At 36.5% G+C, this 24,326-nt stretch overlaps 1 protein-coding gene across 1 annotated transcript in view; it reads right to left on the bottom strand.

Moving 5' to 3' along the window:
* Positions 1-2,282: 2,282 nt before the first annotated feature.
* The window catches only part of BBS9 (Bardet-Biedl syndrome 9), a 57,336-nt gene continuing 35,292 nt past the window's right edge, over positions 2,283-24,326 (bottom strand). Inside the window, exons 8-10 of the mRNA XM_074180139.1 lie at positions 15,779-16,084; positions 10,584-10,785; positions 2,283-2,455 (exon numbers count right to left, since the gene is read on the bottom strand). Coding sequence (XP_074036240.1) covers positions 2,319-2,455; positions 10,584-10,785; positions 15,779-16,084 — 645 coding nt within the window. The 3' untranslated portion in view covers positions 2,283-2,318. The remainder of the gene's footprint in view (positions 2,456-10,583; positions 10,786-15,778; positions 16,085-24,326) is intronic.

The raw sequence follows: 24,326 nt of genomic DNA, 5'->3' as shown, positions 1-24,326 counted from the left end.
AATGGTAGCCTAGCTAGGCTCTCATAACCCGACATAGCTCCTATTACCCCACTAAGTCATTTAAGAAACATAATGCCTTGTTTTTTTTTGTTTTAGATAGTACAAACTATCTTAACAGACTGGCACTTCTTACAGCACTCTAAAGAAGAGATACAATTCAGCGAAAGCTGACGATAGTAGCTACAAAAACTCTCCTAAGCTGGGAGCCCAAGAAGAAATACTGGCTAACCATCTGCGGACTATGTCAAATAAGTTTTATGGTTTGATGAGAGAACGGTTTCGCAAAGTATGTTACAGTGTAGCTAATCAACTAGGTATCAAGGAACGGGTCAACCAAGTTGATCAAACTGCAGGAAAAGATTGGCTGGCTGAATTTATGCAGCGTCATCCAGATTTGAGTATTGGAGACTGAGATAACGCTTTTTTTCAATAATTTGGAGATATTGATAAAACAACATAAGTTCGAGCCTCAAATGATTTACAATGTAGACGAGACTGGTATAACGACCGTCCAGGAGACTGAAAAAATTAAAGCTCCCAAAGGACAAAAACGCGTCGGATATGTAACATCATGGGAAAGAGGTAAGACGGTCACAGTAATATGTGCTATGAGTGCGTCTGGATCTTTCGTTCCTCCGCTTATCATATTTTCCCAGCAACGTCACTCACCACAGCTGGAAAAAGATGGACCAGTGGGCTAAATGGCTAAATACCTGCTACCTACTGAAACACCCGTATTGCTAATATTGGATAATCATAACAGTCATGCTACTCTCTTGAAGCTTGGGAAATTGCAAAAGAAAACAATGTCATAATTCTAACCATTCCTCCTCATTCATCCCACCGTCTACAACCCCTTGACGTTGCATTTCATTCCCCGCTCAAAAGAGCTTATAACAAAGAGTGCAACTTGTATATAAAATCTAAAAATTTGATAAAAATTACTCCATACGACATTGCTGGACTGTTTAATAAAGCCTATAATAGAGTTGCTTTTATAGAAAAAGGAGTGTCGAGCTTTAAAGCAACGGGAATATTCCCAATGAATCCTGGAGTTTCTGGGGTGATGACTTCATTAATGAGTAATCCAGATCAACTGTGCCGGTGGCTGTCGCTCAACAGCAGCCAACGAATACCACTTCTATTCCATCAACGTTAAATCAGGCTGAGCAACCATGTGCTAGCCCTGTAACAAGTCAATCTCTTTTTGTGGTCTGGAAATTGAACCAGAAATTATTAAGAGAGAAGCTGCTGTAACTCCATCTTCAATTCCATTCATATCATGTTTAGCACCGAAACCGCCTGCTATTCTGAAGACACACCGCCAGATCTATCGCAACTCAGTCCAATATTGACTTTACTAATGCTGTCTCCATTGTCAGTCCACTGCCCCAGCAACTCATCTGAGTTGACAAATTGTGTCAAGGGAAAATGTACCAAAGGTAAATGTATTGAAAAGAAACATACCAAAGATAAAGAGATTGAAAGTAAGAGGACTACAACCAGAAACACAAGGATCAGAAAGGCAACAAAATATTTGTTAAAAAGTGATGAGGAAGACTCATCTATTGATCAAGTAGACGAAAATACTATTTGCGATGATGAGTCAGAATATTCTGAAGAGTATAATTTATGTGCAATTTGTTTAGATACTGGAAAATGTGGAGAGATGTGGTACCGATGCAGAAGTTGTGGAAACTGAGCCTATAAAGAGGGTTCTGTAAAGTCTAGATTTTTTGTTTTCCATTAATAATTTCATATTTTATCTCCGTTTTGTTCGAATTTGTTTTTATTTTAATTTGAGTTACTAATATTTCCATTGTGTTGATAATTATAATAAATAAGGTATCATTTATAGTACGTTTGGTTAATTTTTTTTCTTTAGTAATTATAATGGCTCCCATTTCCCATATGAGCGTTAAATGGGCTCTCATTAACCGCATTTATCGGGTAATAGGAGTGACTGACTTTTTTGTAAAACTGTGATTGTACCTTATCTATATGTCTGTAGTTGATTATAACTATGATTAAAGTGTTCTCTTATAACAAAGGTAAGATTTTATAATAAAAAAATACAAGAATTTTGACTAACGAGGTTTTTATTCAAACCTTCCCTTAGTAGGCTCCCATTGTCCTGTTCTCCCCTAACACCCTTGATTTAATTACTGATAACGCCAACTAGGTTGGTGACACGCACGTTGAAAAATGTGTTGAATTTCTGTTGTGTGGGAATGGATCTTTATTGGATCATTTCTACGGTGAAAACTGAAACTTCGAACAGCAGTATAATATGTTTATTGTATAAGTCAAATTTCAATTTATTCTTTATGCCTTCGACGTAGCAAACTTCGTCTTGCAGAAAGTAGACGAGTGCTGGCTTCACTGAATTGATTTCCTACAGGTTTTTCTATTTTTTGTTCTTCCTGATATTTCGTTTCTGTTTCTTCATTGTTACCTGAAATTCGAAATAATGAAATATACTATAATTTTACACCTTTTCTGGTTCAACATTTAATTTCATATTCTCGATAATGATTTGCAAATGAGCCCTGATGCCTGTTCAAATGCTGGTACAATCCTTGAGGGAATATTGCGTTTTGAATAGTTGCAAATTTGAGGTTCAGAATATGGGTATGTCTAAAATCATTACTTAGTACTGTTCTACGAATCGCGAGGCATTTAACAATCCCTTTTAAAAAAATCATAAATTGGTGATGAATTATCGTGAAAAAGTGGCGAAACATGAGACACTCGCTCAAAGATTAGATTAGTTCATAGTTTTTGAAATCAATGAATTAAAAAGAATGAAAAGGAGAGTCAAGGCAGGGAGCGAAACTAATTTGTGCAATAAGAAAGGATAAACAGAATTTGCTAAAAGAGTTAAAGCAACAAGAAATAAAACCAAGAATAAGAAAAGAAAAGAATATCGAGAGGTGTTACTCAAATAAAACGAGCAACAAGAAATGAAAGTTAAATAAGTAAAGAGTTGCTGAAACATCTTTCGCAACAAATAACACATAAAGGGCTCGAACAAGAAGAACAGTTAGTCTAGAAACTAAACAAAACAATAACAGCTATTTTAACAGCATCCGGGATTATCAGGCTGCGCAGTTTATCGTGATTAGGCTGTCGAAGCACTCTACAGAACTGCGCTAGGAATATTATTATTATCACTTTCTTCACTATTCACTGCTGTTCAGGCCCTTCCCCGAACATTTGGGTAGACGCGCGAGTATCATCAATCCCACTCCCCATATCATGGGGTAAGTGATCATTGAGTCCAAGAATTATGTGCCCTAAGCAGACGCAAGGAGCCAAGTTTAACAGTCTTCTGCATTTGTGGCAGATTCGAGAATAGAGAGGGCCTCATTTCACTAAGGACTCCAGTAATCGGAACAGCCATCTATTATTATTCCTTCGCCTCGAAAGAAGTTGCTGGCCCAGTACTTGAAGCTCCTACCCATTCGGAGGGAGTGCCAGTACCGTTTACCAATAACCACTTTCTACAACCAAGAATGACAGCCTTCTGCAGATGAAATACTGGTCAAGTGCGGAGACTATTCGTGCATATAAAAGGATGGTAAACAACTTATGGCACAAACTCAAGCATGACAGAGGAAAATTTCCAATTATGGGGATATAAATGGTCCGCTCTTCGACAAACCAAGCCGGAATCTGTTGCTCTCTATCCAGCTAAGTTTCTTCCGCCTATAGGTAAATATTTATTCCATGCGGTCCCGGAGCAGCGAAGTTGTTAGGACCCAAAAGGGGTTATTACTTTTCCTCCGGTGGTTATCGTTTCGTGCATTTCATTCTGTTCAAGCTGTAGTAGTTCTGTACAGAAAGTTTCGAGCTGTACTAGGACTGAGTGGTTGCGTATGCTCATAAAAATTATTATTAAATGGTTAGCATTGCAGACGTTAGGCGGCAGAGAGGAAGGAGTTGAAAACGATAATATATCTTGGTACAATTATGTCGCTAGAACTGCAAACGCTGCCTCTCAAAAGCTTGGAACACTGTTCCGTACCAGAAAACTGCACACATCCCAGCAACTTTTGATGCTTCATAGCGCTCAGATCAGACCTTATTTGAAGTATTGTTCTCATCTATGGAGCTCCGCCCCTATGCATACCCTGAAGATGCTGGATTCCATCCAGAAAAGAGCCATCCGCCTGATGGGAGACGCGAACATCACTTGCGACCTTCTGGAACGTCGAAAAAAGGTTGGAGATTTGTCTCTCTTCTTTGATACTTTCACGAGAAGTGTTCAAGTGACTTGGCACATTTGATTCCACGAAGAGCGATACATATCAGAAATACGCGACGAACTGTGGCTGCTCATCGTTTTGAGGATCAACTCACCACACTTCAAACTTCATTGTTTAAGAACTTTTCCATTTCGAGAATTGCGTTTATGTGGAATAAACTCCCTGAGAACGTTTTTTCAAATGGATTTGATCTTCAACAATTCAAATCCAATATGAATTGCTACTTCCGCACAGGCACCGCTCTTAGAGCACCTTAGGGATTTTTATGTAGTGCCTGTGTTTGTCCTTAAACAAAAACGAATTGAGAAACATCAACGAGCGGATCATGGTAGTTGTGGACAAGAACCTAGTTGAACAGGAGACGAAACTGAATGACCATTTCACCATTCGTCCAAATAACCGACTTCAAAAAAGTACGTACACGAGTGTTATCGGCTGTGTATGATTGAAATAAAAAAGGAGGAGAATTGACGGAACAGCACCCGGGTGTATGTACATTCGTTTGTCTCTGGCATTATCACGTTGTTTCGGCAAGATCTCGCTTGCCATATTCATGCGCTCTGCTTGGTAGCTGCACTTGATTCTGTTGTCATTTTTATCTATTTATACGTTGCGTAGGCTGTAGTTGTGGTGTAGAAGTTCTGATTGGTCGATGGTGTGCATGTTTGGTAGCGTTCTGGTTGATTGGGAGATATGATGGTTTTCCATGCAGCTGAGAGGTAGTGTGCGGTATCTTTCTTGTTCAGACTGCCGATCTTTCTAATTTCTATTGCCTCTAATATCATTTGGGTTTTCTGGTGCTTCATACTGGCGATCTGTTGCAGCTTCTGAAGTCGATTTATGACCTATATCAAGGTGGTGTTTGTATAGGGCTGAGGTTGTTTATTTGTTGCGTAGTGCGAGTTTGTTTTCCTTCTGGCCTTGGTTTTCTAGGTTCACTTTGTCTTTTGGGAATTTCAATCATCATATAAATCAATAAATGGCAATCATTACAAATAGTTAAAAATATATATGTAGGGTTATTGGATAGTCGAGTTGAAGGAAATCTTCCTGAGAACTTCCCTGTTGCCTTGGTTTTAAAGCTCTCCTGAAGGATATACCTACCGGCTGATTCACGGTGGATGGTACATTAGACGTTTCTGATGAATCAGACACCAGATCTCTTTGAAAATTCAATGGAGAGCATATTCGGACATTTTCTACCCAACTAAAATATTTTCAACACTGCAGTATTGCCACTATTAGAAAGTAGTAGTGTAGTAACTTTCATTTTTCAAACGGAACACCCTGTATATAATATTATTTTTGAAATCTACAATAAATACCCACATACTTTTCTTGATATTTCTCTTTACCTATCTGTTACCGTTTTCGAAATATGAATTAATTTTAATTTTTTTCTTCGGAAATCATGACCTCTAAAAATGCTGATATCTTTGAGTTAAGGAAAACTATGGTACCGAAATCTGGTTTGGAGTTAGGTGATACTTCGAGGCTTCCTATACTTCAGCGTAATCTCCGATATTTCAATACAGGGTGGTTAAAAATACAGTTTATCGTTTGCTTGAAAAAGTGACTGAACGTTGATTATTTCAAATGTTACATCCTGGGTATTATTATAAATTCAGAAAGCTGTTGAAATTCTCTCCCTTCTCATGTATATTATGCGATACCTAAATAGTCAAATTTCGAACTTATGGAGCATTTATTTGTGAAAATATATCTTCAGAATGGTATTCCCATTCGGTAGTTTGTAAGCAGGCCATGATTACTATTTGATAGTAACATTGTGATATTTTCCTGATAATATTGACATTTTCGTCACTTCAGAAGTTTAAAATATCTTCAAAACGATTGAACAAAACTATTCAAACGAAGTTCTTATGAATTTGTTTATTATTTTTGGATAGTGTGATAAAATTATCAGCAGGACATGTAGAAAGTTTGACGGAAGGTATCCGAATCTACCTTAAATAAACCTAAAATTTTAGCAGCTCTCTGATTTTGTGAAAATACACAGGGTGTTCCATTTGAAATGATCAACTTTCAGTCACTCTTTCAAGCAAACGAAAAACCTGTATTTTTTACCACCCTGTATCGAAGTAACGGATACTTCGCTAGTCTGGGAAGCCTTCAAGAATAACCTAACTCCAAACCATATTTTGGTACCACGATATTCCTTAACTCAAAAGATTTTTAGAGGTCATAATTTGTGAAGAATATAATTGAAATTAATTCCTATTTTGAAAACGATAACATATAGGTATAGGAAAGTATCAAGAAAAGTTGTCGGGTAATTGTTGTAGATTCCAAAAATAATATTACATACAGGGTGTTCCATTTGAAAAATCAAGTTGCTACTACTTTCTAAAGGAAGTAGCAACACAGCATTGTAGAAGATATTTCGGTTGGGTAGAAAATGTCCAAATATTCCCTCCATTGAATTTTCAAAGAGATCCGGTGTCATTGCTCTCTTAGTTAACTTGATGGATGGATGGATTGATTGACAAAATCCTTCGAAACGAGACGGAAAGTCTCTTACGTCTTATCTGAATACAGTGCCCCCTCCCCATAAAAAAGGTTTTTCACAAAAACACGTGTTACAAATATTTTTTACAACATTTTATTTATTACACATGTTTTTTTCGGGCCTTTCGAATGGCGAACTCCTCGATTACATCTTTGAAATCTAAATCTCTGAGGACATCGTTCTCTATACTCATAAGCGACAACCATTTGAGTTTCTACTGGCTCATGCTATTCCTCAGTTCGTTTTTGATCAATTTAAGTTTGGAGAATGATCGTTCACCACTGGCGTTGGTGATCATTAAGCACAAGAAAATTCTTAACGCGATCTCTACATTAGGAAACGTGGCAGCAAGATTGTTACTCTTTGAAAGTTTGTACATGTCATAGATAGGTATGTGATCACCGAACATTTTTTCCTGCATCAAATAATGCTTAAAGTGTTCACATTCCATCAGCAGTTCTTTTTCGTCGACGTCGTTTGTATAAAACTCGCTAAAAGTCTGACAATGATCTTGCAGCTCTTCAAATCGCAAAACGCTTAACTTGAAAAAGAATCTGAACAAATTGAGTAGTTGATCGTAAGCCTTCGAACAATGTTGCAGATGAGTAATCAAAGAGTCGATGATTGGAACGGAGACCTCAATCCTGAATTTCTCGCGGCCCTGGAACTGCAGCTCCATCGGAGAAAGTCAGTCGGGAGCTCCTTTGTCTCGTACGAGTTGCCTTATGCCTGTATTAGAAATCCGGGAAGATCTTTTTTGCCGCAGCTTCGTAGGTCTCGAAAATGTCGCGTTGATCCTCCACAAACGCAAGCAGGGATTCCACCAACTTGAGGGCTACGTCGTGAGGAAGACTTTCACTCTGTAGACTCTTTGACGTCTCGTTGCACCTGACCAAAATGTTGCTCCACATCTCGGTCAGCAGAACAGAGTCCAACGTTTCCAGTTTCGCCAAAATGCCTCGAGCTTCGTTTCGCGTTTCCGGAGTTTCTTGTTCGTCATCCATGGTCCTCAGTTCGTCGATTATTGCTGGGTAACACTTGTGCAATGCAGATACAGCATCCGCGCGCGCAGACCACCTGGTGTTCGAAAGTCGTTTCACCACTGTACCTTCCCCGAGATACTTCTTCAACACGTTCCAGCGATGTGTAGAACTGGCGAAGAAACTGTACAACTTTTGCAGCAACTGGAAGTAGCTTGTCGCCTCGATGACACACCCAGCGGCCTGCCCAACGACGAGGTTCAGGCTGTGCGCCAGACATGGGACGAACAGGGCGCAGGTGCAGTGTTCCTTGGGCTTTGATTGTAATCCATTATACTGCCCTGCCATGTTTGGAGCGTTGTCGTACGTCTGCCCACGACAGTCCTGTAAGTCTATACCGTTTTCTTCAAGAAAAGATACAACGGTATCGGACAGGTACTCTGCTCCATGCCGTTGAATCTGAATGAAATCCAAGAATCATTCTATTGGGGAGCAGTCCTTCATGTACCGCACCACGAAAGTGAGCTGATCGACGTGGCTGATGTCCGTTATGTTGCGATCCGATGACTTCGTTGTCCCCGCGGAACGACAGACCTCTGGATGCTAAGAATTTTACGACCTCCACGATCCTTCTCAACACCTCTCTTCAGTAAGTCATTTCGTTGTTCAGTTGAGTAGCCAAACCTTCATCAACAAGACCAACGCTCTTCTTCCGTGCCACGTAAGTCAAGATGGCTTGCCTGTGTCCTGGACTGTTGTCGTGTTTCAAAATGCACACCCCGGAATGTTTCCAATCATTGAAGCCTCTGGAAGAACTGAATGCGGTACACGCGGGTGAGAAGAGTCGACACGGAAAGCAGAACAAAACTTTCTGTGATGGAGAGTACACAAGCCAGGATCTGTCAACTGTTTCGCCGTTTTGTAGTTTCCGAGAAAACACCGATGGGTTCAGGCATCAGAGTTTCACTTTTCCATCGTGTTCCGTATAACTTCTGGCAGAATCGGAGAAATCGCCATTTCTGTTCTGGAAAAATTCCGGGCCCTTACTGATCCATATGGCGCGATCTTCCTCGGTAAACTGGGTCACTGGGTCGTTAGAAACGTGTTTTAGTCTCTGATGAGTTTCCAGCAGTCCTTCAGTTGGAGGTTGTTGCGACTCTTCACAGCTGGGGGGCCGAATTTCCGGAACAGCAGTATCTGCTGTTGTCGAAGTCGAATGTAGTGTCATCTTTTTCAGCAACGGGTGGTGGTGTCTGAGCTGTTGTTGACGACAAATATTGGGTTAGCTTGGGCAACTTTGCGATCGAAAGTTTTTCTTCCGCAGCTTTTCGTCTCTTTGCCGCGCTGCTCAGATAGGTCCGACCTGACATCTTTCTGCGTTGATTCAACCTGTTAAATTGAATGACAATTATTTTATCGAAATTAAATTAATTTTTAACTTGAACTCATGTTATATTTTATTAAATCACGTTAAATCACGTAATTATATTCATCAATTCGCTGAAAGTCAGTTCTTCTTATGGTCTTATGCTTATGCTCAACAACAGGCTTTTGTCGATCAAACTATCAGCCAGTAACATCGAACTCAGAGTATTACCGACAGAGGGAAATCATTACCGATCGTTGATACATTCATTCTTATTTCGAAATATAAGTGGCGGTAGATTTAAATTAGCGTGCAAGAAATGTTTTGAACGCAAATTTTTAGGTGGCCTCTTTTGGCGATATCGACTCTAACTTGTACAACAGTACGTAAACATGTTTTAATTGTTAAATCAAGTTTTCATGGATGGTCAATAATTATATTCAACATTTTTCCTTAATACATAGAACATTATTTTGAGATTATTTCACAAAAGTCCATTTTTCAGATATTTGTCAAAATAATGACTCAAAATTTTACAGAAATACGTTAAAAAATATAAATTAGTATTTTTTCAAGAAATTTCAGTCGATATACTGGATATACCAAAAGGGGGCCGACTCGATTCCAACCCAAATCCAAATCGTTTTTTCGTTCCGCGTTAGAATCGGGTCGGATATTTTAATCTGGAGACCCTCTTAAAACGTTATGCAATAGCCCCCAAATACATTTATTTTTAAAAAGGTGCAGTTAATATTACCACCCCCTAGAGAGGGGAGGTCTAGGGGGTCGTGACTTTTCGTCATTTAAATCCTGTTAAAAACATCCGTTTATGTTACCTTTAACATGTAGCTTTGTTTAATACTTACGCCAATTCATAAAAAATTTTTGCGATTACCTAATCACTGTAATTATTAGAAAAAGTATTCAGATCAATTGTTGGTTTTAAATTGGTTTATTTTTTTTCAGAGGCCCCCAAGAAAATTTCGGAAGAAATTATAACTTTTGTTAGAATTTCAATAATTTTTAATTCAATTTAATTTCAATAATTTATAAGTTCAAAAATTTCAATGATGTTTTTCTGAGAAACGTTTTGTCATTCACACGAACTTTTGGGGGCCCTTCAGGACCTCGGGACCCTGGGCCCGGGCCCAGGTAGCCCATGCCTTAATACGGCGATGTCTGGATACAAGGGAATTAGCCCTCTGAAAAAATCTTGAAGTGAGTCCTGAAGAAAGTTCAGATTTCAAAGACCAGGTAAATATCCATTGAATATTTCCCCATGAGATTATTTTGTTCCATCATTTCACGTTCCTTTCTGATTATGCCTACGAAGTGATTCCGTAGGCGTTTCTCTCAATAAGACAATACATGGAATGATATGAATAATTTTCAGCTGAAGAAAACTTATTCGTTTTATAAAATGTATAATTTTCGATTACCTTCTGATATATCTTCACTGTTTTCTACATTTCCTAACTTTGTAACCCTTTCTATAACCTGGTTAATGTGTTTCATCAATTTCGAGATGTCCTTTACTTCTTCAAAGTTTGTTTGGGCCATTCTTGTCGTATCCTTATCCGACTTAGCTAAAGAAGTTCTGAGGAGATAACATAAAGAAGAATCCATGACGTCTTCCCAATTCTAAAATGAAAATTAATTTTAAAATGTAATTATTCAGTTTATAAAATCAACATGCAACAAAATGGTAGTGTCTTTGGATTTCGATTATTATTTGTTATTTATGTGAATTCTTGAGCATTATCCAGAAAATTCTTATATTAATTGTACCAACTCAGTGTTGAATATTTCGTACTATACCTTATTCTAAATAATAATAACCGTTACTTTTTTGATCATCACTCGGAAGAATGTACCATAGGACGAACATGAAGTTATATGAAGATATAGATGTATAATCTTTGTTATGAATTAAACGTTATGTAGTTTCTGTCATGAAAAATAAAATTCTACTTTTGGATTCAGTTTTGAAAAAGTGACATTTTTTGATCGCCTATTTTTAATACCCAATAAATAAATATTCTTGTATGCAATAACATATTTTGGGGCACAAAAATATCATTACAAAGTATTGGAATTGTTCTTGAATTTGGATATAAAAGTATTGAAGAAATGGTGACTACTTTGTTACGTAAGAAGACTTTCTTGCATTTTTATTTGTGAGTAGGACCACATATTGAGAGTTGTTTTCTGCAAATTTGTTTGATGTAGATTGTATAACTTTTCACCATTAGAGAATTTTTTGATCTGCTTTCTCATTCCTTCCTGAAGTATATGGCGGAAAGAAAAATATCGAGCTCATTCACAAATATTTATTTCAAAGGAAAGAGTTCATCTAAAACAACTACTTTTTCATTGAGTACTAGGTGATTTTTCATCAATTTTTCAACAAACAATTATTAATAAACAAAATGGTTGAGGCTTTTGCGGCCGAGGTTTTCAGTCACTAGTGTGACACTGAATTATCAATAAATGGGAAACAGAAAAACTGCAGAGTGATGATATGTGATTTTTCATATAGGGCAATTGAGAAATGTTAGTTCAACGTAATTTGCAAAGTACGGCAATATGCAATATAGTAAAAATACAATTGATAATGATGTATTGATTCAAAATAGTTTCAATACATTTTCACTCCCGGTTTTGATTATACAGGAAACATCTTCATTTCTTTTTTAATTCTGAAGTGATTTAATGTGTAGTTTTTGACATATTTATATATTTTTGAAATCTAGTGTAACAAGATGGAAATTTAATGCAGAAATCTCATTATCATAAAAAATTTGTTGATATTATTTATGTGGTTTCAATACATGAAATCATTGATAACTGAATAGAACTGGCCGATACTTTATGCAAATCCATAACGAACCTAATTGATACAATTTATTATAGCTTCCTCAAGCGTAAACACTTTAGGAAGCTATTGTATAGCGAAACACGTGTCGCGGTTTTTGTGAAACCCTTCATAGTGAAAATCATGCAATAAACTGTATTAATTCGTTTTAGAAAACATTGAATAATTTGGAAATTTCATACAAGGTATTCGGTAATAAATAAGCATAAGAATTCAAGTGTCAGTTCAAAAAAATCATGCACTTTCTATTAAAATATTCGAGAAAAGTATGGCATCTGAAGGAATTGAGAAAAAATAAGTGGATTAGTGAAAAATTTCAATTTCTGATTTTTGCAATTTCTTCCTGACATTCTGCTGGCGTGAGTGACTAGTTTCTTCAGAGGTTTATACATCCTGAGTTATTCTCCGATGACTGGATGTTACGGCTGGGTAACGCGTATTTATATTGACTCAGGTAGGTTAGGTTAGGTCCAAAGTGAGTGGGTGTATGCGAACCTCCACTGCAACCCGCAAATATTCATTGTGGCTCACACTTATTCACACTCGACCAAATAAACCCAGCTTCTTAACGAAGTCGATTAGTTTGTATGGTGGGTGGTCTTTCAGGTCAGATGGTAAGAGTACGGCTCTGCCGAACTCTAAAAACCTGATTCGGTCCCCAGCGGGGCAGGCACAACGTATGTGCTTTGCTGTTTCATCATTTTCCAAACAGAGGCGACACACACTATCTTCAGACTGCCCGAGTCTCTGCATATGATGATGCAAATTACAGTGACCTGTAAGAAGGCGTGTTAGACATTGCAGTTCATTCCTACCGTAGTCCAACGACTGTTTGGAATCAAGCTTCGAAGGGTCAATAAACGCCTTGGAGCCATCCAATTCTGCCATCCATGGGTTCAATGTTTGTTTGGCAAAGCCTAAAGCGATGCCAATGACAGGTTCTGGTCCGATGAAGCTGCTTGCAACACCCTCCTTTGCAAGAGCGTCAGTAGCCTCATTGCCTATTTCCAGGTCAGTATGGCCAGGAATCCAGACTAGAGACAATCTGTCAAGTCTTCCTATCGAGGAGAGTCGTTTTTGGTGATTTGCTACCAATTTAAACGTTGCTCGGTAGGAGCCAATCTCTTCAGTCTCTCCGCACACAATTCAATAGCGTAAATTTCCGCTTGAAATACAGTCGCATAGGTTCCTAGGCAGGTTGATCTCTGCACCAGAACCGGAAGGTGTTTTTGATCCATCTGTGAACCAACAACTATCTGCTCTTAATATTTCCTTCTCCCGAGGGATCCAGTTCTCTCTACTCGGGAACAGTACTTTATAAGGTAGTTCGTAGTTGACAGTTGGAGGCATAGAGTCAGAGGTCATTTCCAGAATGCTGTGACTTCTCGTGTCAACCAACAGTCTGTTGCACTCTGCATTAAATTGATTTGTGAATTGCCAATATTAACAAGTCTACGGGATGACCCACCATATTCGCCTCGGTATTTTTACGAGAAATAAAGAGAGTTAGGGAAAAACTTTTAGCAAACTTATATGTGGGTCCATGAGGAGCATATTCCAAAATTATTTTAAAATATACATGGTGACTCCCAAAAAAGTTACATACCAAAGTTATATTTTTTCTTATGGAACACCCTATATTTTTTGTATTTTTAGATACTATAGACAAAATAAAGGTGAGTTACTATTATATTTCCCATACTTAAAACTGACCGTTTCTGAGAAATTTCAAAAAATTTTAAAATACAGACCATAATTTAAAAATTGTTTCCACCCTGTAACGTGTAACGAGCTGCTCGTGATTGAAGGAACACCTTAGCTCAAAGGTTAAAGTCAACTACCACATGATATTTTCAATGCAATATTATTCCGAGTGGCGATAAAATTTGCCTCAAAATTTGGACACACATTTAATTAAATAACTTCTTAAAGTTGAATGAAACATCTCGTATTTGGTGGCGTAATTTGACTCAAAAGTAGATTTCCTTCAAAACTATATTACCATCTCTTCTGGTTTTCACACAAAAGGCGTTTTTATATTTCACTTATAAGTAATTTTTTCATATTAAAAATGGAACACTCTGTATTTTTATGAAACGCAAAAAAGCAGTCTTGAAGTCATTTTATCGAAAAATTAAGAATCTTAAATAGTTTATTATTTCAATAAATAGTCAAAATGGTGTCCATTTTTCTCGATGCATAGGCGAACTCTTTCGTGAAATGAGTGAAGTGGAGTAGTGAAGAAGAAGTGAAGAAGTGAAGTGAAATATAAAAACGCCTTTTGTGTAAAAAGCAGAAGGGATAGGTAAAGGGCTCCTGCGTCAAATTATGCCACTAAATACGGGGTGTTCCATTCAACTTTAAGAAGTTATTTAATTAAATGTGTGTTCAAATTTTGAGGCAATTTTTTACGCCACTCGAAATAATATTGCATTAAAATTTCATGTGGTAGTCAACTTTAACCTTTGAGCTAAGCAGTACATTCAATCACGAGCAGCTCGTAACACGTTACAGGGTGAAAACAATTTTTAAATGATGGTCTGTATTTTTAAATTTCTTGAAATTTCTCAGAAACGGCCAGTTTTATTTTGTCTATAGTATCTAAAAATAAAAAAATAGGGTGTTCCATACGAAAAAATGTAACATTGGTATGTAAGTTTTTTGGGAGTCACCCTGTATATTTCAATATTATTTTGGAATATGCTCCTCATGGACCCACATATACCTGTGCTGGAAGTTTATTCCTAACTCTCTGCATTTCTCGTAGAAATACCGAGGCGAATGTGGTGGGCCACCCTGTATAAGCAGTCCATTTAACCTCTCTCTCCCGAAAAATGTGGAGAGGGGGTAGATCTAGGAGGATCTCCATCAGTTAGTTTGGTGTGTGAATACTTGTACCTGGATTAGGTGAGTTGCATAAATTCAGGTACAGGTATTAGCACACCAAAGTACCGGAATCAACATATACGCTTTACGCAGCCGTAATATCCAGTCATCGGAGAATAACTTAGGATGTATAAACCTTTGAAGAAGCGACTCACTCGCGTCAGCGAAATGTCATGAAGAAATTCCAAAAATTAATGATCTTCAAACCTGAAAAATAGTGACACTGAAAACGTCGACCGCGATAGCCTTGACTATTTAATCGAAGGGGTAATTGTTTCAAGTGGAATCTTTTTTTGTTGTACCTGCAGATTGCTTGAATAGTTTGTATTGATATGATTTACTTTTTCACAATTCTAACACATTGACAACTGAACACAATTATGACATTGTGTTCAGTTGTCATAAAGTTTCAGTAAAGTGAAGTCATGCAGAAAGGTTGAGAATATTAAATTCCAGGCATTTCAATCTTGACTTGTTCAATAGGTAATGTCATTCATGATACGAATCCTAGTTATGAAATTTTATAATTTCTAAGAACATCAAGCTTGAACATATCTAAGATGGGGTATTGTTGAAGGCGAGAAACGCATCTGAAGTGTTGAACCTATAATCAAATAAAGCACAAAGTAATGCTGCGGTTTTCCAGAGGTTATGTAAGAAAGCAGAGGCGCATAAATCTTCAATCATAATAACCATGAACACGCAGATCTTGTCAGTAGGAAACCTGCATTAGTTTCTCATCTCTTGATATCCAGTAGTCACGTAACATGTTTTGCCCTACTTTAACCTTCGCGTAATCATGAGAAAATTTTCTTTTATTTTATTTAATTCTTGTTGAACTGCAAAAAAGTAAATAAACAGTTGAATTCTCACTTGTGATTCCAAATCTTGCACGCTGGGGCAGAACACGGACTCTAAACTTTCCTTCAACTTTCTGTCCACGTCCATTACTTTCATCATGTTAAACAGCAAATTCAAACCACATGAAAGATTCGTTCGAGCTCGGCAGAGTTCAAAGTTGGCACTTTTCAATTTTTCGGTAACTTCAATTATATCGGAGTGAGTATCCTCTAATAAAATTTCCAAGTTTGTCAAAGGACTTGGATTTTTCATTTTAAACTTTGCTATTAGTCTCTTCTGGATTATTCTATATTGGGAGCTTAGCTGACATAAATATTCCTGAAAAATGTTATGAAATATACTAATTTTTTGACGAGAACTGTAAAGGTTTTCGTATTCATTAAATATTCAATATATACCTCGATTTGAGAAGAAATATGAAATGAAATTGAATTTGAATTATACATATATGCTTATTTTGGAAATGGCTTATCGTTAAAGATACTATGATTATGGTGTTTTTGATTATTCTTTAACTGATGATTTACGTTATATGTCGAGATCTTGTCAGAAACGCTTTTTAATATTTTGGAAGATTCACCCCTGATCACTCCAAGGAAATAATTTTTTTCGACAGTGTTCGTTTACGCTGTCTGTTCAAAAATAAATTGAATTTTCTTTTGCTAAAAATATTATTTATTCATCAATTTCTATTCCGTCCCCTCCAAAGTAGTCCCCCTCGGATATAATACACTTGTGTCAACGTTTTTACAATCGCCGAAACAGTTCTGATATGCACTTTTTGGTATTTCATTGAGCTCTCTCAACGATTCAGTTTTTATCTCCTCAATCGGCACAAAACGCCGTCTTGTCATGGGTCTTTTCGAACTTGGGAACAGGAAAAAATCGCAGGTGGCCAAATCTGGTGAATACGGTGGCTGAGGCATGATTAAGGCGTTGCTTCTCGCCAAAACATTACGAACAAACAATGACGAGTAAGCAGGTGGATTATCTTGATGCAAAAGCCATGAATTGTTTTTCCATAATACTGGACGTTTTCTTCGTATTGCTTTTCGCAAGCGGCGCATAACTTCAAGATAATACTCTTCTTGTGATATACTGTTTGGAACCTTTGGTGTAGTAATGAATATTACTGGAGTTTTTTCCTAACACCAAATCGTTATTTTTACACCTCGACACGTGTTTCGATCACCAAGTGATCATCTTCAAGAGAAAGATAAAACTAATAACTACTCAAAACTTAAGCTACTTATACTAATCAGGTACATCATACAGGTAGGTAATCAGTAATACCACCCATACAAGTGTACCACCCTAAATTAATTTTTACAATTGGCCTTTCTATTATTTACAATATGTCCTTACGTATGCTCAAATGTTACAGCTATATATAGAACAATTTTCAGCTATATAAAATTAGTTTCACAATATTGCCTATCTAAATATATTTACAATGTGTCTTTTTGTAGTAATCAGTAAACCCAACAATATTATTTCAACAAGCTATATATTATGCTATTTGGTATTGGTCCGTTATCGTTATTCATAATATTATTATGTTTACTTATTTCCACCCTCTCATAGGCATCTAGTTGCCTGTTGTTATTAACTTTTCTAACTAATCTTAAAGAACTGAAGTCTATGGAATGGTTTTGTTGCAAAATATGATGGGCGACTGCTGATTTTTCAGGTCTTCCATGTTTTAAGTGTGCTATGTGTTCCTTATATCTCACTTTAATAGATCTTTTTGTCTGTCCATAATATTTTGCATCGCAGTCCTTACATTCAATTTCGTAAATTCCAGACTTTTCCGAATTCTCGACTTTGTCTTTTGGACTTCCCAAAAGGTTCTGCAGTGTATGACTTGTTTAAAAAACCACCTTCATACCTAGTTCCTTGAAAATCTTTCAAAGTTCTTCGTATATTGGTAGTGTGGAACTGAGATGTATTATCTTGGTTTTTGTCCTTTCTGAAAGTCGAGATTTCGTTCATTCTTAACCTAAACTTCTTTTTCCTAATTATGTCATCTACAATACCCCTCGGGAAACCGTTAGTGGCTGCTATCTCCTGTATTGTACGTTTTTCTTTCGTGAACCTATCATATGTTAGACGGAAAGTCAAAAGACGATGCACCAAAAAATTCATCCCAGCACGTTTGTGCTGTCACAGTGATGTGAACTGTCAGGAATATACCTGTACGTGCTTGTTTCTTTTCTAAATATATCGTATTCTAACCCTCCATTTTTGCTCCTCATTAGCAAAACGTCAAGAAATGGTAGTTGTCCCTTATTTTCTACTTCATACGTGAATTTTATTGATGGACATCTATTATTTAAAAAGGAAACAAAGTCCTCGATATTCGATTTTTTGGTATCGATAACCGCAAAAATATCATCCACATACCTTAGCCAAATCCTACGAAAATACTTTGACTTTTATTTAGTTTCCATTTCGAATCTGCTCATGAACAGGTCTGCCAGGTAGGGGGACAGGGGATTTCCTATGGCCGTTCCTTCCTGTTGTTCATAAAAGCAACCTTCTACCTGGAAACGATTTTGTTTCATACACAAATTGGAAAGAGAAACGAATTCATCGATTTCGTTGTTATTGAAATTATTTTTTTGTAGTAGTTCCCTGAGGTATTGCAAGGTCTGTGGAATTGGGACGCTAGGAAATAATGAACTAACATCAAAAGAAACCAAAATTTCGCCTTCTTGCAGAACCATGTTTTTTGTATGTTGTATGAACTCTAAAGAATTTTTTATACTAAAACCTGGTTCCGCAATAGACAACAAGGTTTCAAATTCCTTAGTGAGCCACTTCGCTATTTGGTAGGTAGGAGCTCCAATAGCTGACACAATGGGGCGCATTGATTTTCCCGGTTTATGGATTTTTGGGAGGCAATATAGTTTCGACACCGTTGGGTTGGAAACTTGTAACTTCCGTTTCAGTTGAGGGGTAAGTATGTTGTCGCATTTCTTTAGGACGTTTTTTACTTCTGCAATCATCTTTGGTAACGGGTTTCTGGACAATTTCGCATACGGTCCGTTGGTAATGAGAGTATTGACCCTTTCGTAGTAGTCCGATTTATCCAGAATTACTACTTTGTTACCTTTGTCGGCTTTCAAGTAGAAAACGTTCTTGTCTTTCAATCGTTTGATAAGTTTCTTTTTGTTTTTCTCGTTGTTTATTGAATGCTTCCGTTTATCTGTTATTTTATAAACAACAGGAAGGAACGGCCATGGGAAATCCCCTGTCCCCCTACCTGGCAGACCATGAGCAGATTCGAAATGGAAACTAAAGAAAAGTCAAAGTATTTTCCTAGGATTTGGCTAAGGTATGTGGATGATATTTTCGTGGTATTCGATACCAAAAAATCGAATATCGAGGACTTTGTTTCCTTTTTAAATAATAGATGTCCATCAATAAAATTCACGTATGGAGTAGAAAATAAGGGACAACTACCATTTCTTGACGTTTTGGTAATGAGGAGCAAAGATGGAGGGTTAGAATACGATATATTTAGAAAAGAAACAAGCACGTACAGGTATATTCCTGATAGTTCACATCACTGTGGACAGCACAAACGTGCTGGGTTGAATTTTTTGGTGCATCGTCTTTTGACTTTCCCTCTAACATATGATAGGTTCACGAAAGAAAAACGTACAATATAGGAGACAGCAGCCACTAACGGTTTCCCGAGGGGTATTGTAGATGATATAATTAGGAAAAAGAAGTTTAGGTTAAGAATGAACGAAATCTCGACTTTCAGAAAGGACAAAAACCAAGATAAATACATCTCAGTTCCATACCACCAATATACGAAGAACTTTGGAAAGATTTTCAAGGAACTAGGTATGAAGGTAGTTTTTAAAACAAGTCATACACTGCAGAACCTTTTGGGAAGTCTAAAAGACAAAGTCGAGAATTCAGAAAAGTCTGTGGAATTTACGAAATTGAATGTAAGGACTGCGATGCAAAATATTATGGACCGACAAAAAGATCTATTAAAGTGAGATATAAGAAACACATAGCACACTTAAAATATGGCAGACCTGAAAAATCAGCAGTCGCCCATCATATTTTGCAACAAAACCATTCCATAGACTTCAGTTCTTTAACATTAGTTAGACAAGTTAATAAAAACAGGCAACTAGATGCCTATGAGAGTGTGGAAATAAGTAAACATAATAATATTATGAATAACGATAACGGACCAATACCAAATAGCATAATATACAGAGTCCTGCAACAGTGGCGCGGTGTTCCATATCTCTATATAGGAAGCAGATAGGAATCTAATTTTCTATAATATTACCTTATTGCTCGAGCTCGACAAAATAAAAATATTGGCGGTCACACAGGGTGTTCGATTTTTTCTGGGCGGATCCCAACTGTGTCTTTTTAAATGGCAACCTATATTTTTATCGCTTTTTCGGTTTCTTCATAGAAAATAAAATAAACTTTATGTATATCTGCACTTCGAAAATATTGACGGTTTTCGAGATATCTAGCATGACAGGTTTTTTTTTCCAATATTCGTCTATCAGAATATTTGAAATTATAAAGTGGTGCCAAGTCCAGTTGAAATTTTTTTTTGGTCGAATATTCTACATTGGTAATTCTCTCAAACGATATATCTGAAATCGACCTGTGATATACAGGGTATGAAAAACCGCTTGCCAAATATTGTAAATGAAAATTTGCAAAATCTTCCTTAGATTAAATGGAACACCCTGTATATTATTGATCCATAAGAAGCGCCAACGAAACCTCTACAAATTTCATTAAGTATTCCCTATGGCTAAGTTCAATAGTTTTTCTTAAATGAGCATTTCTTTCGAAAAATGGTCATTTTTTCAAAGCGAAATCCATTTGACGACTGATAAAAATATACGAAAGATATCTTGTTTCAATTTTGTACATTAGAAGGTGTCCAAACAAATATTATTTAACGAAATAAATGTATGTACCTATCACTTTTTGCTAAATGGAAAATTATTTTTTCATTGGATGCAGAATTTCACTCATAAATCGTGCAATATCAAACCAAACAAGTTAAAAGAAAGAAACATTATAAATAACTATTTTTTTCATGTTATTATATTCATTCAGAGCTTGAGTTCTAGATATTCAAATTTGTCAACTGGCAAATTACAAAACTACAAAAGGGAGAGTTTAATTAAGGTTGATAATGAAACTTTTATAAAATATGTTCAACATGTCTTCCATTTTCTTGAATGCAGAGCTGAAGTCTATGTTTGAAAGACTGTTCTACCCTGCGCAAGACAGCTGGTGTAATGCTGCGAAAAGCATTCGTTATTCTAAGTCGCATATTTTCGGGAGAAGTTGGTGGCTCAACGTAAACCATATTTTTTATGTATCCCCATAAGAAAAAATCTAGTTTCGTCAAATCTGGTGATCTAGCGGGCCACCGTACAGGCCCATTCCGTCCTATCCATTTATTGGGAAATACTTCACTTAGATGATCTCTCAATTCTGCCGAATAGTGAGCAGGTGCACCATCATGTTGTAACCACATTCTATTGCGGAGGTCAAGAGGAATATCATCTAACAAACCTGGTAAATCATTTCGTAAGAAATTGAGATACATTGCACCATTCATATGTCCCTCAAAAAAGTATGGACCAATTACATATTCTCCAATGATACCTCCCCAGACATTTATCGACCACCTATGTTGATAATCCACCTGTCTCAATAAGTGAGGATTTTCTGTCGCATAATAATGGTAATTATGTCGATTTACAAATCCATTTTTATGGAATGTCGATTCATCGACCATAAAATATTATTGAAAAAATATTCGTTTCGACGAATTTTGTTCATGGCCCAATTGCAAAATCTCACTCTTTTCTCGAAATCAGCATACATTAGTTCTTGATGTAACTGAACGTGGTATGGATGCAAGCGATGTTTCTTCAATACTCGTTGCACTGATCTCTCACTTATATCCACTATTTCCCCAATTTGTCGTTGACTCCTACTAGGATCTTCTTCAACAGCAAGAAGAACTTGCAATTCATTATCTTCATTAGTAGCTGGCTTGATGCGCTCATGTTTGGAATAATTAATAGATCCAGTTTCAACGAATCGTCCCAAGACCTTTCGGAAAGATCTTTCATCTGGATGCCTTCTATCTGGATACCGTTGAGAATAAATTCTACTTGCCAATAAACAATTCCTGTCTGATTCACCTAATATGAAAATCATATCAATCAAATCACTTTTTGATAACAACATTCTGATGAAATTATACCGACAGTTCAACTTCACGATTGACTAAAAATTTCAATATTCATTTGCAGCCAAATATTTTGTTCTGTCATTTGCCAGACAACTTGATTTCCAATAAATATTTCATTCGCTGAAAGGTTGTTTTAGACCGAAAGAATATGGCACAAATTCCGAGATTTTTGAAATTATTGTAACTATTCAAGAACGTCCATTTTGTGATGTAATTCGCAACTTGTTTATCTAGCAACAGGTAATTTTAGGAATGGGCGATATTTTAAGGAAAGGGTATTTTTTGTATATTCTTATCAGTCGTCAAATGGATTTCGCTTTGAAAAAATGACCATTTTTCGAAAGAAATGCTCATTTAAGAAAAACTATTGAACTTAGCCATAGGGAATACTTAATGAAATTTGTAGAGGTTTCGTTGGCGCTTCTTATGGATCAATAATATACAGGGTGTTCCATTTAATATAAGGAAGATTTTGCAAATTTTCATTTACAATATTTGGCAAGCGGTTTTTCATACCCTGTATATCACAGGTCGATTTCAGATATATCGTTTGAGAGAGTTACCAATGTAGAATATTCGACCAAAAAAAAATTTCAACTGGACTTGGCACCACTTTATAATTTCAAATATTCTGAGTGACGAATATTGGAAAAAAAAACCTGTCATGCTAGATATCTCGAAAACCATCAATATTTTCGAAGTGCAGATATACATAAAGTTTATTTTATTTTCTATGAAGAAACCGAAAAAGTGATAAAAAATATAGGTTGCCATTTAAAAAGACACAGTTGGGATCCGCCCAGAAAAAATCGAACACCCTGTGTGACCGCCAATATTTTTATTTTGTCGAGCTCGAGCAATAAGGTAATATTATAGAAAATTAGATTCCTATCTGCTTCCTATATAGAGATATGGAACACCGCGCCACTGTTGCAGGACCCTGTATAGCTTGTTGAAATAATATTGTTGGGTTTACTGATTACTACAAAAAGACACATTGTAAATATATTTAGATAGGCAATATTGTGAAACTAATTTTATATAGCTGAAAATTGTTCTATATATAGCTGTAACATTTGAACATACGTAAGGACATATTGTAAATAATAGAAAGGCCAATTGTAAAAATTAATTTAGGGTGGTACATTTGTATGGGTGGTATTACTGATTACTTACCTGTATGATGTACCTGATTAGTATAAGTAGCTTTAGTTTTGAGTAGTTATTAGTTTTATCTTCCTCTTGAAGATGATCACTTGGTGATCGAAACACGTGTCGAGGTGTAAAAATAACGATTTGGTGTTGGGAAAAAACTCCAGTAATATTATAATACTCTTCATTGACCGTAAGACCATGTTGCAAGAACTCCTGATGCGCTACGCTACGATAATCGAAGAAAACAGTGGGCAAAACTTTGACATTAGATCGAATTCGGCGTGCTTTGGTTTCTATGTCATGGCATGTCATGGCATTCATGCCGACATTCTTAGCAACTTCTCTAATAGTGATTCAACGATTGGCCGTAACAATTTTTTCATTTTCACAACGTCATCATCAGTTGTTGACGAGCTGAGCGTCCAGGGCGAGCATCGTCATTCACATCTTCTCTACCACTTGTTAACATTTTTCTGACTCAAAGTACAATCACCGTATGTCACTGTCAATAATTCAAATGTTTTTGAGACTTAATTCAATTTTTTACACAACATTTTATGCAAATTCTTTAATCCATTTTTTCCATACCATAAAATCGCCGAACATGCAAAACATTTCTAACTTGTATGTCTCTCACCAAAAAACTAGGGAAGCTAAATAGCTAAAACTGTGATTATACGTTTGAGACGAGTGTGCCAACATAAAAAAAATCGCCAATCGAATGTATGTGGCCCGCGAAATTTGAACATTTATTTTATTTTTTGTATATCACGTATCCACGTATATCACAAGAAGATCTGCAGAACTATGGCTGTCAAGTGAGATGGAGTATAGAAGTTCTAAAAATCCTATAAAATGATAGAAAATAATTTGAAAACTCAATTGATGTAATTTCATTTTCTGGCACTAGGATACAAACTTAGCTTACCTCTAACCTAAAATGATATTTTTACTTCAAATTTATTGTCAGAAATTAAATATTCAATGAATCTAAAGTAATGAACTTTAAACGTTCAAGCCAGTCTCGAATATACCTACACAGTGGGTTGAATGAACTGATGCCTATCAGAAAACAACTAATCCCCTGGCTAATACCACGAAGGGCGTTGGATTATATCCGACAGGCATCGGTGCAGG

Source organism: Leptinotarsa decemlineata, unplaced genomic scaffold, assembly GCF_025532065.1.
Source record: "Leptinotarsa decemlineata unplaced genomic scaffold, Ldec_3_MD MMD2_tig00026294_RagTag_RagTag, whole genome shotgun sequence".
Taxonomy (NCBI): domain Eukaryota; kingdom Metazoa; phylum Arthropoda; class Insecta; order Coleoptera; family Chrysomelidae; genus Leptinotarsa; species Leptinotarsa decemlineata.
Note: the sequence above shows the minus strand (reverse complement) of the source record. Positions and strands in the feature narration are given on the sequence as shown.